This window comes from Sinocyclocheilus grahami, unplaced genomic scaffold, assembly GCF_001515645.1.
Source record: "Sinocyclocheilus grahami isolate Dianchi unplaced genomic scaffold, SAMN03320097.WGS_v1.1 scaffold225.1, whole genome shotgun sequence".
Taxonomy (NCBI): Eukaryota; Metazoa; Chordata; class Actinopteri; order Cypriniformes; family Cyprinidae; genus Sinocyclocheilus; species Sinocyclocheilus grahami.
Genome location: NW_015505404.1, coordinates 1,059,248 through 1,076,836, shown reverse-complemented (window position 1 = coordinate 1,076,836; position 17,589 = coordinate 1,059,248). Strand labels below are relative to the sequence as shown.

Genomic DNA, 17,589 nt, shown 5'->3' with positions numbered 1-17,589 from the left:
AGAAGAACAACGTTAACAACAGGAGGATGGAGGATGCTGTGATCGGAGCTGTGTTTTTGTTGTGTCTCGCAGGTTTCACAATAATGGACATGGAATGTCGACGTATACATAAAGCGACTGAAAGAACGGAAAGGAGGACTAAGAATCTCCAACGACAACTGGCAGTGCTACATTTGCTACAAGTGCCTACACTTCAGCGTTCGTCCATCTATCGCTGTTCTCCATACTTGCGAAATAAGTTGACACAATGTTTACAGTATGTTTACATGGCGTTTTAAATCATGGCGGGTGATGGCGTTTTCGTACACTTTTGGCAAAATCAATGTCTACTTACATCACGGGTAGTACCAGTTGTGCTGGTTAGACCCTGCTCCGGAGTAGGAGCTAATTTGGTTCTCGAAAAAGGCAGTCCCGTACTAAAATAGCACCCAGTTCCAGCAAAAACGCCAAAAAGTGGGTAGTTCCACAATTAGTGCTGGTACTATGAAAAGGTTCCTGCGGTGCGAAAGGCCCTAATGATAATAAATTACAATGTCCTGCATAGAGGTGGGTGATTGGAACAAAATCTTATACCACGATATGAGAAATTTTATTTCACAATAACGATATATAGAACGATACAGTTATTTTTGCTTTAAAAAAGTATTTTATGATATCAACATTTTTGATACCATATCAATTTCATAATTCTTGTCACCAGTGTCAATATCACAAAAAACTAGCGGTGTAACGATATATTGCAGTACGATATTTCGCGATGCAAAAATGTTACGATATGTATCGTAGAGTGGTGGCGATACTTTTACGATATGACGGCAGTCTAATCCTATTGGTTGAGCTGCCGACGTGACCTACTCTGCAACAGCGTCGCGTGTGCTTTCCTCGCAGTTGCAGAAATCGCTTAAACTGAACATTAGTCGGGCAACATGAGTTTGGCTGAAACTGAAATTGAAGATGCCCTGTCTTCTTATAAGTCCGACGTCTGGCAGCATTTTGGTTTTCCAGTCACGCGACAGGACGACGGTAAAAAAAATACAGACAAAACACAAACTGTTTGTAAACACTGTAAAACAAGGCTGCCATACACAACGTCAAACACTTCGAATATGATGTGCCATTTAAAACGGCATCACAACAACAAACTCCTGCCACAAAAAGGGTGAAAGAAGGCCAAACATCTATACAATGCAGTTTTGCTGCAACATGGTCTCAGTCAAGTGCGAAAGCTCAAGAAATAACCAGATGCATCGGAGTTTTTATTGCAAAAGACATGAGACCATTTTCTGTGGTCAAGAATGTTGAATTTCGCGAATTGGTTAGCGTAATGGAGCCCAGATACCATATTCCTTCACGCCCGCACTTCAGTCAAGAGGTAGTTCCAGCCCTGTACAACGAAGCTAAAGCAAAGGTGGTCGATCAGAGAATGTGGCAATAAAGCCCAAAGCAAAGGTGGTCGACGGTCTGAAAAAAATCAGAGAATGTGGCAATAACGACTGACGGGTGGACTTCGCGGGCTTGTTAGAGCTATATTACAGTCACGGCGCATGTTATTACCACAGAGTGGGAAATTAAAAGTTTCGTGCTTCAGACTCGCCCGCTTTTTGAGTCACACACTGGAACTGACATAGCCGGAGTTTTAAAAGCGGCTATACAAGAGTGGGAGCTTGAAAGGGCTCCTCATAGTACTGCTGTTGTTAGTGACAACGCACGCAACATGGAGGTGGCAGTGAGAGAAGCCGAGTTGTCACCGCATATTAAGTGTTTCGCACACACATTGAATCTTGCATCGCAAGCAGGTTTAAATGTTTCTCGCGTCAGTCGCTTGCTTGGTCACGTGAGAAAAGTCGTGGCTTTTTTTCACCGCAGTGCCACAGCAACAGCTGTGCTCGCGGAAAAGCAAAAGATGCTTGAGATCGCATCACATAAGCTTATCATGGATGTGGTAACACGATGGAACGGCTCCATTTTAAATTTTGTTCAAAATATCGTGATATATATCATACCGTGAACCCAGTATCGAGATACGTACCGTATCGTGACCTGAGCATATTGTTACACCCCTACAAAATACTAATACCAGCCTATATAAAAAAATCTCAAGCTCATTGAAGACAAGTACGATTAAATAAGAATAAGAAACTAATTACAAGAAATAGGAGAAAAAAAACTACAGTAGAACAAATAAATAAGAAATGCAACATACATTGTATAAAGTTCTTCACTGTGTAAATTAAAAATAGATTTCTTCTTATTAAAGTTACGAAAGTTATTTAGTCAGAAGCAGTGAGAGATTTTCTCTCTTTTGTTGTTTCATTAACATAAATGTCAGACAGCAGGAATATTAGACTGCTGTCACTTTAAGAGCTGCCCGATCCAATATATAGTTGTATATTGTTATATTGTATAAAGTATTGTTATATGTTGTATAACGTTTTAGTCGTGTTTTTGTTTCTTAGCTGTTTGCTTTCCCTTAAGACCTAAATTACTGTGTTTTTACAAGTATACTTGCAAAGACGGGTATTTTGACACATACAAGTGTCTGTATTTAACCGTTCAAGGCTTATAAAGCAGCAAAAGTAACTCCATTCAATACTAACCGTCTTCATGTGCACGTGTCTTTCTGACAGCGCATGTACATAGCGAAATGAGTTCACTTTTGCTGCTGATTGCATTTCAACGGCTTAAAATCACTTGTTTATAAACCACAATGCTTAAAAACGTGTGCAAAGATTACATTTTTTGCGACCATGTAGCACAGCAACATCACGTGAACATAGGGCTGCACGATTATGACAAAAATCATAATTGTCGATTACTCCCTTGAAATTGTAATTGCGATTATTAATTACGATTATCACAATTTACATTGAATGATGTTTATACCATTGTTTGATGCAACTGCATGCCTTATTTTTATATGAAAATAAACAAGCTGAAAACACTCTGACTGAAAAACTTTTAGTGCTTTTCTATAGTATTAAGCCTCAAATGTCAACTATACATCGGATTGGTTTCTTCTTTAAATTACAAAAAAGTAAAAATATGAATGGTATTATAATGTTATACTAAAACTAAAATTAAAATAATGGGAAAAACCCTTAAGATAGCATGTAGAAAGAAAAAAACACATCTTAAGCACGTAGAATAACATAAGTGGACTTTGAACGACGTTTCATTCACACAACAGCATCCATATGGTAACTGAAAATGTCCTGTAGAGTAGCACAATCGCTCAAATATATAACTTTGAGACTATGATTTGCATTATTGTACCTTAATAGATCATTTGATTCCTTAATAAATTATTTGATTTGATGCAATGCAAGTTACTTTGGATGAAATATAAGTAAGCATATATATATAAATATCATTACATAATTCCATTTAGGTCTAGTGGTCGACCGATATTGTTTTTTTGACAGCCGATGCTGATGCCCATATCTTGGAAAGCAGGGGGCCGATATAGCCGATAGAATTTGTTTTTAGTTTTAATTAATATTTAAGAAATTTTTAATCATTTGACAATGGATTAAAAAGTATTTTTCACAAATAAACAAATATTTAATAAAAATATAATTAAAAACGAAGTAAACACTGTAACCAACAGGGCACTCAGTTTTCTGGGAAAATTGTGTGCATTGGGAATCATATTTTTCAAATAAAGCCAGGGTAACACTCATTTTACATACAGCACACAGAGAAAATTACATGAATATGACAGTGGGCAAATGGATAAAGCGCAGCATAATTTGAAATCACGAGTTCTCCGTCATACAGAGAACATGCGATCATGCTGGATAAAAATGCACACTTCACAAGATCTCACAGCTGGAATCGACTAAGTTTGTAAGGTTTGTGAAATTAAATGTTCATTAGTCATTCAAAGATTTGTTTAAATGATATAAATGCGTATTTGCTTAATGCTGACGGCAAACGAGAAAGTATTATAACGTTTGCCTTTCTATTACTAATAATATAAAAGCAATTGTTATAATACTTTTTGCATACATTAATTCCTTTGTTTAACCGTTCTATCTGATTATTAGACAGAATTCTATCCATATTAGACAGAGAACTGTTAACAACGACAGTAAACAAGAGGGAGAATGTGAGCACTGTGTGCTCAGCGCTGTCAAAATAAAATTCTGGCGCAGCGTCAAAATAAAAGTCCCGCCTCAAACACATCGGCCAAGCAGAAAAACATATCGGCCGATGCCGATATTTGAAAACTGCCAAATATATATCGGCCTTTGCAATATATCGGTCGACCACCATTTAGGTCTAATCAATATCTAGGTCTAGTGTTCAGTTCAGTAACCAATCACAGACCTGATAAGAAGCATTTAAAGAAGATAATTAGTAATAGCAACTTGTGTAGTGTATTTCAGCGTTTAATAAGCAGATTCATATGTTTCACTTATACAGAAATAAAGTGGTAAAGAAACATCACCTGACACTTAAATAACACAAAAATAACAACAGTGATTACAATATTTAGGCAAATGATCATCAGTCATAGGTTTTGTTACAGTTATGCAGCTCTAATGCCCTCCATGGTTCACAAAGTCCAATAGAATCCAGTAAAACGGAGCAGGAATAGCAGTTGTGAATATACTGATTTTGTCGTCTTCAGTGTCAAGTCCAGTTCAGATTAGTGCTGTGTTCAAAATATCGATACGACGATGTATCGTCACAGATACTGTGGCACGTGTGCAGCAGTGGACGATGCTTAATTTTACAACGTATAAAATTTAGTAGAAAAGTGCAAGGTTTCTAAAAAAGAATGAATAGAGCATCTGTTAATAATCTGGCCGCAGAGGAACACAACGGGGTTGCCTGATATAAAGAGACGTAATCCCCAAAACAGAGCTTCACACTTGCGCAATACAGAAATATCTGCTAAACGTGCTACTTATCTTTGTCAACCTGGCAACCCTGTGCTCACGCGCTCTCTCTCCACTGGATAAACGCGCTTGCTTTCTGAAAACACCGCTTAGCTTGCAGTTTAGCTATCTCCACTTCAAGTCTATTCTCAGAAAAGTGTGATTCATCAAGTGTTCATTTACGACACAGAGAGAGGCTGTGTATGTATTAATGACCACCTTTTTGCCCGTTTCTCTATTAACAGTAGAGCTGTGGCTTTAATTCCTTTAAAAACAATGATGCTACCAGCTCCTTGTTGAGAAAGATAATGTAGCTCTTGACCGATTAAGCTATTTAGTTGATAAAACTGCGGGGCAGCGCTAAAAAAGTTTGTTCCTGAACGTCTGAGTGCGGCCGCAGCGTGATCTGTGTGTGAGACTGAACTTAACATCAAACTGCTTCTGTTTCACACAAATGCTGGCACAGACGTGCATGTTCGGCTAGAGTCGCTTTGAACTCGTGCATCTTCGGAAGCAGAGCTGCGCAGAAAGTTACAAAAAATGTGCACACCGCCACGCGAAACGACGCCGCGCGCACTCAAAGCGAACTTGCCGACGCTCGAGTATAAATCAACCTAAATCAGCCTTGAACAATTAGAACAAGTACATTATTATTTATGGGCTTAAAAACAAGATGCAAACAATCAGAATATTGTACCTGGTGGGGAGTGCACAATGTAAACATGAAACATATGCAATTACCTATATTGTACTGTGGTACAGTTATGGAGGCCCTTCATAATGCAGAGGTCAACTGTCTGCTCTGCCAATAGTTAGAAATGGCACTATAAGCAGTGTTTAATAAATAGCTGTTTTTCTAAATTCTGCTGAGGTGAAATTCAGTGCAGTCATGTATCGTGATACGTATCGTATCGTGGCCTCTGTATCGTGATACGTATCATATCGTGACTTTGCTGGTGATACACAGCCCTAGTTCAGATCACTGTAAAAAGATCTGATCAGATTATTGAAGGGGATTTTTTATGTCCAGAAGGAAAAACAGACAGCATGTTTGCAACAAGAGAATGACAGTACACCAATTAATTTTGTTTACTTGGTTACATATTAATAAGCAAACAAGTTTGCCTTCTCAGCAGATGGAAATGAAAGAAGACCTGTTTTCTAGATTTCTTCACAAAGAGCTTTAGAAAAACATTAGACATGTAAAACCTCCCACACATGTCTGGGCAAGGCCAGTGATTACACACACAACCTACAGGGATGAGAAACTGGACACAATATCCTCCTGACAAAAACGGACACCACTCCTCGACACCCCCGTGTCTTGTGTCTTCTTGTGCTTCTCATTTATCATCCTAAAACGCATTGACTCGGACTACTGAAGTCTATTCTAATAACACAAACACGTCCTGATCTTCACATAGCATCATGTATCTGTTTCTGTCATTACAGCAGGCAAGAGAGCACAGCAAACCATTTAAAGAGGATTTCAAAATTTCCAAACATCCAGTGACATCTGCAAAACTGTAAAAGTCTTTGCTTCAGAGCCAAACTTCTCCACTTGGTACATCAGCCTCATACTAAAGATTTCTAAATCGACAGACACAGGGTCCAAAATGATCTTTTTGTTACAAAAACAGGGGAGTTACCAATGGGGGAATTAAAATATAAACATTCAAGATAAACTTATGATCATACATTTTCCAGTAAAGTGAAAGACACTTGTGACTGATATTTTCTGTGTCTTTGATTTGAATGAGTCACATTATATCAGTGAAGGTCAGACAGACAGACAGATACACACAGATAAGAGACTGAAAGACTGACCAAGAAAACTGTCTATTTATCAGACAGAGAGATAGACCGATAGATTTCAATAGATAGATTGTAAACTGTCTGTGTCTAGGCCTATTTATCAGACAGATGATAGATAAACAAATACTGGAAGTCTAAAAGACAGACAATCAATAGACAATAGATACAGACAGACAAGCAAATATAAATAAATATATAGATAAACAGACAAATGCATACATGAATAGACAAATAGATAGACAAATAGACAAACAAACAGACAAAGAGATAAGATAGAAAGATAGACAAACTGAATGATAAATAGACCGATCAATGGACAGATATAGATAGGCTGACAAGACACACAGCCTCACTTATATAAGAGCCGAGTTGATCTAGATCATCTGGATTGACCAGGACTGAACATCACAAAAACAGAAGCACTCATGACTAAACATCTTTTTGTTACAAAAACAGGGGAGTTACCAATGGGGGAATTAAAATATAAACATTCAAGATAAACTTATGATCATACATTTTCCAGTAAAGTGAAAGACACTTGTGACTGATATTTTCTGTGTCTTTGATTTGAATGAGTCACATTATATCAGTGAAGGTCAGACAGACAGACAGATACACACAGATAAGAGACTGAAAGACTGACCAAGAAAACTGTCTATTTATCAGACAGAGAGATAGACCGATAGATTTCAATAGATAGATTGTAAACTGTCTGTGTCTAGGCCTATTTATCAGACAGATGATAGATAAACAAATACTGGAAGTCTAAAAGACAGACAGACAGACAATCAATAGACAATAGATACAGACAGACAAGCAAATATAAATAAATATATATAGATAAACAGACAAATGCATACATGAATAGACAAATAGATAGACAAATAGACAAACAAACAGACAAAGAGATAAGATAGAAAGATAGACAAACTGAATGATAAATAGACCGATCAATGGACAGATATAGATAGGCTGACAAGACACACAGCCTCACTTATATAAGAGCCGAGTTGATCTAGATCATCTGGATTGACCAGGACTGAACATCACAAAAACAGAAGCACTCATGACTAAACACTGAGCTCCGTTCTGAAGAGTGGGTCAGTTTAGTCATCATTAGACGGCACTATCTGAGCTGATCTGCGCTTTACACAGGAAAGCTGCAATCTGCACATTATGTGACACAGCTGAGGAATGCGAACAATCCCAGGTATGTGAGCCATAGAGGATTCAAAAAGGTTTGATCAGACAAATCAGCTAGGCTTCGGGACAACAACAGGAGCCTGCGTTGTTGTTTGGGGTTGTATAGCAGCCCTGAAGCCCAGGGGGCTCAGACCCCATTATCCAACAATCCTCTCCCCCTCCCCTCTCCCGTCTGGGGTATGCAAGCGTGTTTTTCAGGGGAGGGAAGACATGCTTGTCTGGATCAGAGTGACCTGAGGGGCCCATTCAGATCAGACCACAGAGTAGGTGCAGTCACGAACCCCCCCCCCCCCCCCCCCCCCCCCCACACACACACACACACACAAAGAGCACAAACATGCAATGTCAGCAAGGTCACAAGCGAACAAACAACTGGATGGGTCACTAGAGTAACAGGCAGGTGGGCAGTGGGGCCAGGAGTGTAAAGAGTAAGAAGAGCTATCTAACGGCTAGAGCTGTTAACAGCCCGTGATAAGAGCCCTGGAAGAGAGAGAGAGAGAGAGAGAGAGAGAGAGAGAGAGAGGAGGAAATGGCAGTAAAACTTTTGAGAGTAGACATGTGAGTAGACATAATGAATATGCACAATGTTGTTATCGTGGTCACTTCAAAATACAGAGAATAATTATAACAAATTATTCCGAATTTTGAATGCATTTTAAGAATACCTTTCCCATCAACTGGTCACAATGCACAACACTGCTGTATGCTGCGTCACAGATGCGTGTGCACTCTGATGTAAACAAGCATGGAGGAGAAGCGCATGGCGGAACGCATGAGAGACGCTCTGAATGAAAACACATTCACTCTCTGACAGTAGATGGCACTAAACATAATGCAGCTGTTACCCCGGAAACCACATAAACAAAACAGCTTTCTGTTTCTGAAAGGTGTTTAAATGATTTAAACAGCCATTCAGATGTGTGTATTTGCTATGGTGTTCATCACAGTGCCAAATACCTTAATATTTAGACTTAATAGGCTATTTATTTTCAAACTTTTTTACATTTTAATCTGGACCACAACATGCCCTAGATATTGTTTGAAAGTGTTTTGATTCGGGCTTCATTAGTTAACATAAACTGCCAATGAAAGATTCTTCTAAACATTTATTAATCTTAGGGCAGGGGTAGGCAAGTTCGGTCCTGCAGAGTTCAGCTCCAACCCTGAAAACAAAACTCACCTGCCTATAGCCTTAGTAATCCTGAAGACATCGATTAGCTTGTTCAGGTGTGTCTGATTAGGGTTGGAGCTGAACTCTGCAGGACTGCGGCTCTCTAGGACCGAACTTGCCTTCCCCTGTCTTAGGTAATTCCAATATTTAATAACACATTGTTAAAAATAAAAGTTGCAACTGTGTTATTTAATGAGCTAACATGAACTAAGAGTTGTATTTTTTTTTAACAAAGATGAATAACTTCTGTAGCAAATGTAGCTATCGCTCATTATGAATGTTAATTCATTAACTACGATTAACTAAAGAGATCTTATTGTAAAGCGATACCTATTGGTCTTTATAATTCTTTTGCACTTTAATCCGTGTACAATTTTTAACTTTATAAATTTTTTTGTGTATTGCTTTATTATAGTTAAATGTTCAGTTATTTTTGTTATAAGAAAAATGTTATTAAACCTGTTATACTGTATTATGACAGCACTTTTTTGCAGCTAAATTTTAATACTGTGATAATACTGTATACGTGATAAAAGCATTATCAATTAATCGCAACATGAAAATTTGATACCGGCATATCCCTAGTTGAGAGAGGCCGTAAAGAAAACAAAAACAACAAACAAAATAAGTGGGAAGGGAGGAGAGGTAGGCGGGCAGGAGGGAGGAGATTAAGGAGGGCTGACGGTTCACTCCCCCTCACTGATGAGTCTTGTTTTTGTGCTTGTACACTTGACATTTCTGTGACATTTCTCCTCAACACTTTGCCTCACATGGACCTGGGAACGTCCATTGGATGCCTCTTCCCTACAGTTCCCCTCTCCTATTCCCGCCATCAACCAACCTGGCATTGCAAAACTTTTCTGAAGACAAAGAACAGACACACACAGACTTACACTACAACCATAGCACTAATCATACCTACAGTCACCACCAGGGGCTCTGTTTAGACTTTACAACAACATTGTCATCTTGGTGTCAGCATTATAGTAAAATGAGTTTCTAAAAATTATTTAAATAAAAAAAATAAAACATTAAAGTCAATAAACATTTTTAAAAAATGAGATAATGGATAGGCAATCAGAATAAATCATTTACATACCATTTGATAAACTTTTTAAAATTGAGTTGATGTAAAAAGATACTTGTTTGATCTTCAGCTGACCAATCAGCAGAAAGGGGTGTTTAAATCGAATATTGAAGATGTTTATTCATTTTTCTACCCCTGAACGAAAAATGAAGCTGAATTCTACTTTTTCGTTTTTTGGGGAAAATAAATGAAAAAATTAAAAGGAGCCATTTTTCTACTTGCAATATTAATAAATAAAAAAACTGAATGAATGACACACGGATTCCACAGCTTTGGTTACATACAATAATAAACAATAATGGTCATAATAACAGTTTATATGCCATATAGCTTAAATTAATTTTGTAGGATTTCCAATTAAAAGTTCTTTCAGCCAACTGAATTGCTTTGTGTATTCAAAGGCCAGATTGAATTATTCACGACATTATAAAAAAAACTCAACTACTTTTCACATCCACTTTGAATAAGTTTATTCCTGAATGAAATCAAAATCCATTTCCTTATCACCAGAGCTAGATTATCCAAGTCATAAGCAGGATAGCAAACATACATATCCAGTCAGCGTGAAGACAAACACTGCAAATGGAAATTGCATTACAAATGGAAAGTCCATAGACTCCAGACACACACATACACAGAGGTGACGGTAACAAGTGCATGCAAGAACAGGCAAGGAATGCTTCAAAGGTCTTACATTTCAGAAAAAAGCAAACAATTGTGCTGCTGTGGACACCCTCATCTCATAACAAACACGCAGAGTCTCGCGCACATACGCAAGTGCTGATCGCTGATTGGTCGCTGACAGCAACCCTTGGTGCAGTAATTAGAGAGAGAGAGGACTGATCCAAATTGACTACAAAACCACTGCGTGCCCTTGAAAAAGCATCTGTGCACAAGAAAAACAAGGCAATTATGCCGAAGGGTGGAGAAGACTGTCCTCCACAGAGAGCCAGACGGGCTGCAACGAGTGACACGGAGAGGCTAAGCCATCATCAAGTCACACAAAATTCTCTGTGATTTGTGAATCGTTGTGACTAAATCATTAGAAAGTACTGGTTCAAAGCAAAAACATATGCTCACAGGTCAGGCATCACTTGCCTCCATCACCCACAACTCATTCTTATTCTCCTCCACTGTAGAATTAGTTTCTACAAGAATAGCCTCAACTTTTTTGAAAACCTTCAAGCTCCAAGTCAACATGAATCAGTCTTCACAACCCACTTTTATTCAGTAATGTGAACCATTTCAGTGTAAAAGGATTTGCATTGGGGGAAAAAAAGTAAGGCAGGACTTTGGCAGGATTTTATTGTGAAAAGTGGTTTCTATATGTAAGGTGGTTGAAAAATAAGTTGGCATAAATGAGGGCTTATTGACATCCGCCAAAATGAATGAATTAATTCATTCATTACATTTACATTAGGGATGCTCCGATCCGCCTTTTTCGCTTCCGATACCTAGGGTTCAGTATTGGCCGATACCCGATACGGATCCGATACCAGTGAAGTTTTTTTCCCTCGTTTAAATAAATGTAGAATTTATATATCTCTGTGTGTGGAACTGATAATCATTCTTTCACAATCTACTAGATACAGACTACTTCATTATAAAGAATAATCAAATTTTGCCCCACTGTATATATATATATATATATATATATATATAAACAGGGTCCATTTTGAGTTCATGTTGACTTTAAGTGTGTTTGAAACCAGCTTTGCGTCATCCTCAACACGACAAAACAACTCAGTGGAGGAAGTTTATACAGTACGCCCCTAAGTTCCCTCGTCTATCCTTGTCATTACCTCTCATGAGGTTCAATCTTTTTCACCATTCAACATTTGCACCTCAAGAACAAGGCAAGCTGGCGACAGTAAGAAAATGCTGGGGTTTTGTAGACAAAATGTTGATTCCTTTGTAGCTCCATGTGGAAACATTGATGGGAAGTGTACACAATCGGACAGGTGGCAGCCCACTGCTTGTTCCAGTAAGTTCTTTGGAGAACACAGATCAATCAGTTGGACCATTAGTACATCCTTTCTGCTGTGACTACCTCTTTGTTCGGCTGTTTGAGCCTTGGATACAGGTGACTCACACCTCCCCACCTCTGCATAGGCAAAAACACGGCATTCAGACACAAGATTACCATACTGAACAGGTGTGCAGAGGAGCAAGTGCTGACACGATGTGGGCGGGATTGTCGAGAAGAGACTGTATCAGCAGCGCAAAGGAGAGTCATTGGAAAAAAAGGACACTCACGATGAGTCGCCCACTGCTGTGGATCAAATATCCCAGTAGGGTAGCAGCACGTCACCTCTGTGTCCTTCTCCTGATTGTCAGATTCAAAGAATTCCATCAGCAACAAACAAACAATCCGGCTATAACAGAGCACGTTTCTGAGGAGGGTTGATTTCCTCTGTTTGTTTTCAGGCGGAGGGAAAGGGGAGGGAGGGCAGCTCTGCGACGGCTTCTCTGAGCCTGGGACTTGCATGGTCTGTAGGTCTCTTGAAGGCCAGGGGTGGGACTGTGGGAGAGCGCTGTAGTGTTCTCATCCATTATGTTTTTCCCACCATTCTTGTGTGCTTGGGAGAGGAAGAGGGAGCAAACATTCATAACGGGGTAGTTCACTTTCCCAGGCATTCCCGGTCAGATGTAGGGGACACACTGGCATTCATATCTTCTGACCTCATGACTACAGAGATAAGAAATCATAGAAGATATTTTGGCCCCAGCCAGGTGGTTTTCTCACATTCTATTGACCCTATCCACAAGAAAGGGCCATTTAGGGCATCAAAGCACTATTGGAATATCTAACCAAACTGACATCCTCAAATTAACCCCAAATTATCAAAGAATGTCTGCAAAATCTATAAACTCAAAAATATTAAAAAGGAAAAAAAAGAAAAGAAAAAAAAAATCACTCAAAAATAAGGTGTATAGGAACCACATCATTCATACATACATATATATACACACACATAGGGCTGGGTATCGTTCAAAAATGTTCGATATCGATACTGGTTCCTGAACGATACTTTTTTCGATACCAATTTTATGAAATCTATTTGAACAAGATTACATTATCTAAAAAAAAAACTTTGGTTTTATTTTTCAGCTTGTTGATGTTTATACAAACTCAAAGCCACTGCACAAAGGAACAAAATGTAACAAACAAAAAATCAGTGCAAATAATTTTAATAAAGCTCAAACAGTCTTCAGTTTACACATCTGTTAGCTACATTTACACTAGTGCGTGTGACAGAATCACCTAGCTCAGACAGAATCGTCATTTCTATTAATTTTCTAATGATTTACTGATAAGCATTAGCAGTTTCTAGCGCTGTCTGCCTGTGCTCTCTCTTCCATGATCACTGCGGTTATAATATATTTAATTTCATCAACAATACATGGCCTAACAAACACGGCAATCGGAAGTTATTACAAAAACTTGATGGCCCCCTTCCTGTTTTTTAAATTTTTTGCATATTTGTCTTATTCTGTCAATAGATTCTGATACATTAGATACCCACTATTCGCCACTTACTCTAAATGTAATAAAATCAGAAAAATATTGCGTTTTGCTGTTTACATAGTTATTTTTGGTTACTGATGTTTTAATCATGTTACTTGTTTGGCGTTAATGAAGAGTTAATGTCAAGCCCTGGAGCCTATAAGTGCCGGGGCTCAGCCCCAGACGGCTCGGCCCAATTTAAACCCTGGTCTTATGTAGCATGATGCTACAGTGTGCATGAATGGTCACATAACACGCGCTTTCGGTCTTGTAGTATGAACGGACATCTGCATATGATTGAAACTCTACACAGCTCCCGCGCTACTCTCCATTGGAAATGAATGACTTTCGGTCTGTCATTTGTCGGAGATGGTGGAAAGCCGGCTTGAAACGTCAGTATGACGAGGATCGTTTTCATTTTAAAACAAAAAAGCACCAGTGTAAATGTAGCCTTACAGCTACGGGGGCTGGGACGCATTCACAGTAAATACTCACGTGTGAGCCACATCTCTGAGTGTTACAGTCGCGGACCGACTGTGCAGACCTATCGGTGTATTAGGCTATAGTGAGATACCACGAGCAGACTGCTCCATACGTTTCGCATCGCTCTCGCGGATGTCAAACACTGATCGATCTGCGCCTTACTGACGCTGATGAGATTAACCCCTTAGATATCGAAATTTGGTACCGAACGACGAGACGTTTTTCGATACTCTATAGTATCGAGGCAATTTGGTCGGTGCCTAAAAAGTATCGAACTCGATACCCAGGCCTACACACACACATATATATATATATACCGACCAATATGGATTTTGCAACAGTCAATATAAATAAACAAACTTGGGTGGGACAAAAAAAAAACTTATTTTACCCCAAATTTACTAAAACGTCACCTAAAAAACATTGAAAACAGAAATTATTTACTATCTACTGATCAAAATTGCCAAATAATCACCCTGGCTAATATATACCACTGCTGCACAATAAGCCATAGAAGAGCCTCAAACCTATGGCCAAATTACATCAATCCATCACTAGTATAAATCCAAAAGTACATAAATCAGCCAAATTCAACAGCAGTCAAACAGAAAATGGTGAGATTCAAGAGTGCAGTTACACATAATTTAGGGTTCAAAAATAACATTTTATGGATGGATTTATCGTAGAGCTCCTTCCAGAACATCACCTTAGGTCACAGAAATCTTTGTTTTGTCTTCAGGACCCTCCATCTTCAGCTATTGTCAATGCCTTTGATGAACTGGTGGACAGTCTAGTCATTACTCTCTCAACACAACATAGATTACACTAACCAAATATTTACCTGACAAGACTCTGCCAAAGAGAAAGATCTCCAGTTCCCAAGCAAGGCAAACAGTATCCCTCCATCGGTTTAGCTAAACTTAGCTTTATCTTATGCTATCTAAGCCTCAATCAGTTTCACCATTCATTCAAATCCCATGTGAAGGAACGAACGGTATGCTAAATGCCAGTAGATGTAAATTCATCAGAAATAAAAGCTGAAATAAATCAAACATTAGCGAGATCAAGTATGGTTGGCAGGTTCTTACCTTTCTGGCAGTCGTTTGAGGTCCAGCAGCGGTAGCTGTAGTTGTCATTGAAGCTGGTCCTAATGCACTGCGGGCTATCCTCCATGATACCTGGACAAACATCACCGCATTCTTTGGACTGCTTGTTCCCAGCGATGTAGTTGTTAAACTCTGCATCCATAATGAGTGACCAGTCCACTGCATCCAAGTAGCACAGCTCCGGGTTCTTTTCGATTCTGATAGCGCCTCTGGTGATGTTCCTCAGGTTGTAGAGGCCGATATCTTTCAGGCTGGTCATTTCGAAGATGACCAGGGCGTAGTTGTAGAACAGGTTGCGTCCTCGGATGACACTGAGGTTGGGGAAGAGCACGCTGAGGCTATCCAGGCCGGAGACTCGAAACAGGAGAAGGTAGTCGGTGACCATGGTCAACTTGGGGAAGGACAGGGTGCGAAAGTGCTCCTGGTTGAGGTTGTTGTTCTTGTCTCCAATGAGGAGGATCTGAAGGTAGCCTTCCACCACCGTGCAGTTCTCCAGCTTCTTGAACTCACTGATGTCATTGCGGATATCAATGTGAGGACCACAGACTGGAAAGGAAAAGACAGAAAAGTACACTTAGACTAATATGATCAAAACATAACTTTTAAAGGGTTCTTTAATAATGTTTATTACATTTTAGAAATTAATATCAGAGCATAATCAAATCGTCTTTTCAACAAAGCACACCTCTAGGGTCAAGCTTAATTAAGGTGGTCAGACACCTATAAAAAAACTGATTGACCTGAAGTGAGTCAATTTACAACTGCTTAGAAAAGGATCTGCTGAGTTAAACCTCGGACACTGTAGCACTCCTAGAATTAAGACAGACTGTGTTGCCACATCATGTTAATGATGCTGCTGGTTATTTTTCCTTGTTAAAAGTCAACATGACATCCAACCTGACTCTTTTTACTTTCTTTTAAATAACTGTAGTTTCATAAAGTTTAATCAACACAAAATAACCTGCTCTCCCTGTTTAACATGAAACAACTGTCCTTTTCATCTGATGTCACTTAGGCCACACAGCCTATTGGTCAGGTTCATTATCAGCCAATAGCCAAATAGCTATTTAAGCTGTTTTTTGTTGTTGTTGTAAACTATCATTCGATTTAGCTACATTCTGTCAAATTGTTCTCATGCATTTTTTCATATACACACAGGCCATGTTTGTTTGATTAATTAATAATATAAATAATCAAAGGAACATCTACAAGGAAAAACTACAGATATATTGGATTTAAAGTTGTGATGAAACAGATCGAAAAATACAAATATAGGACAGGAACTTGGTTCTAATAATCAGTTCTTATCAGGATTTTGAGACGTGGGCACTGCATTTAAAAATTTATTCAAGCTTGCAATCGCTTGAGGAGGGACGGGGTTGAGGCAAACCAAATCGATGGAAAAGTCCAGGATGTGTCACCATCAAGTTTGACGTTCTTCCAGAAGATAAACATTTATCAAAATTTTGTTTAAAAATGAAACATACATGGATCCATCATTCAAAATAAGATTAACTAGATTCTTTAATTAGAAAACAGAGAAAACAGAAAACAGGGTGGCTTTTCCTATATGCCAACCAATATGATCCACATTTGCATGAGTGCAATAAATTATGAAATTATGAAACACGATAAAGACTTTTATTAAGCAAACTCCCAAAAAGATAATGCAGGTAAACAGTAGCATGAATCGAACACATTGGACATTATCAAACGTCAAGAAGGTTTACATTCTCATTACAGTGAGAAGCGTAATTCACACCATAATAACAAAAATTGCACTGTGACCCCCACCGCCCCAGGAAAGGGCTGTGTCCTGGAAGGGGAAAGAGATCAGCAGAAGAATAGTCTTGACATATTAGCTCCTTTGGCTAAACCTTTTATGTTCTTAGAGAGGCTTAGGTCCCCTTCTCTGATAGAGACAATATCGCAGGGCCTCTATGAGACAAATAGAAAAGCTTCTCCCTGCCACGTGAAAAAAACAACACGTCCATGGCTGCCCAAACACATGGTCCCACACAGAAACAACCTTATCAATCTCTCTTTACAACCACACTCTAAATCGCACTCTGCGAGGCTCAGAAGACAGTGAACTTTTGAGTAATGGGGGACGGTCAAAATTTCAGCAATCTCAGATTGCCTACTGTGCATTATTCTGACAGGAGTGGAAACCGCTTTTCCTGACACGAATTTCCTGCGAAAATGACACGCTTCATGAATCTAAATCCCATTTGAGGTTACTCTATAACCGGTGTGCCAGAAATAGCGAGCTCGTTGTTTAAAAAAGATCTTTAATTTGCTCCTGACAGTGTATTACGCTCATCCAAAATTAG

General features: G+C 38.9%; 1 protein-coding gene across 2 annotated transcripts in view; it reads right to left on the bottom strand.

Moving 5' to 3' along the window:
* LOC107596941 (insulin-like growth factor 1 receptor) overlaps positions 1-17,589 on the bottom strand; it is a 102,293-nt gene that overhangs the window by 73,493 nt on the left and 11,211 nt on the right. For both annotated transcript variants that reach the window (XM_016287806.1, XM_016287807.1), the window contains exon 2: positions 15,239-15,802. In XM_016287806.1, coding sequence (XP_016143292.1) covers positions 15,239-15,802 — 564 coding nt within the window. The remainder of the gene's footprint in view (positions 1-15,238; positions 15,803-17,589) is intronic.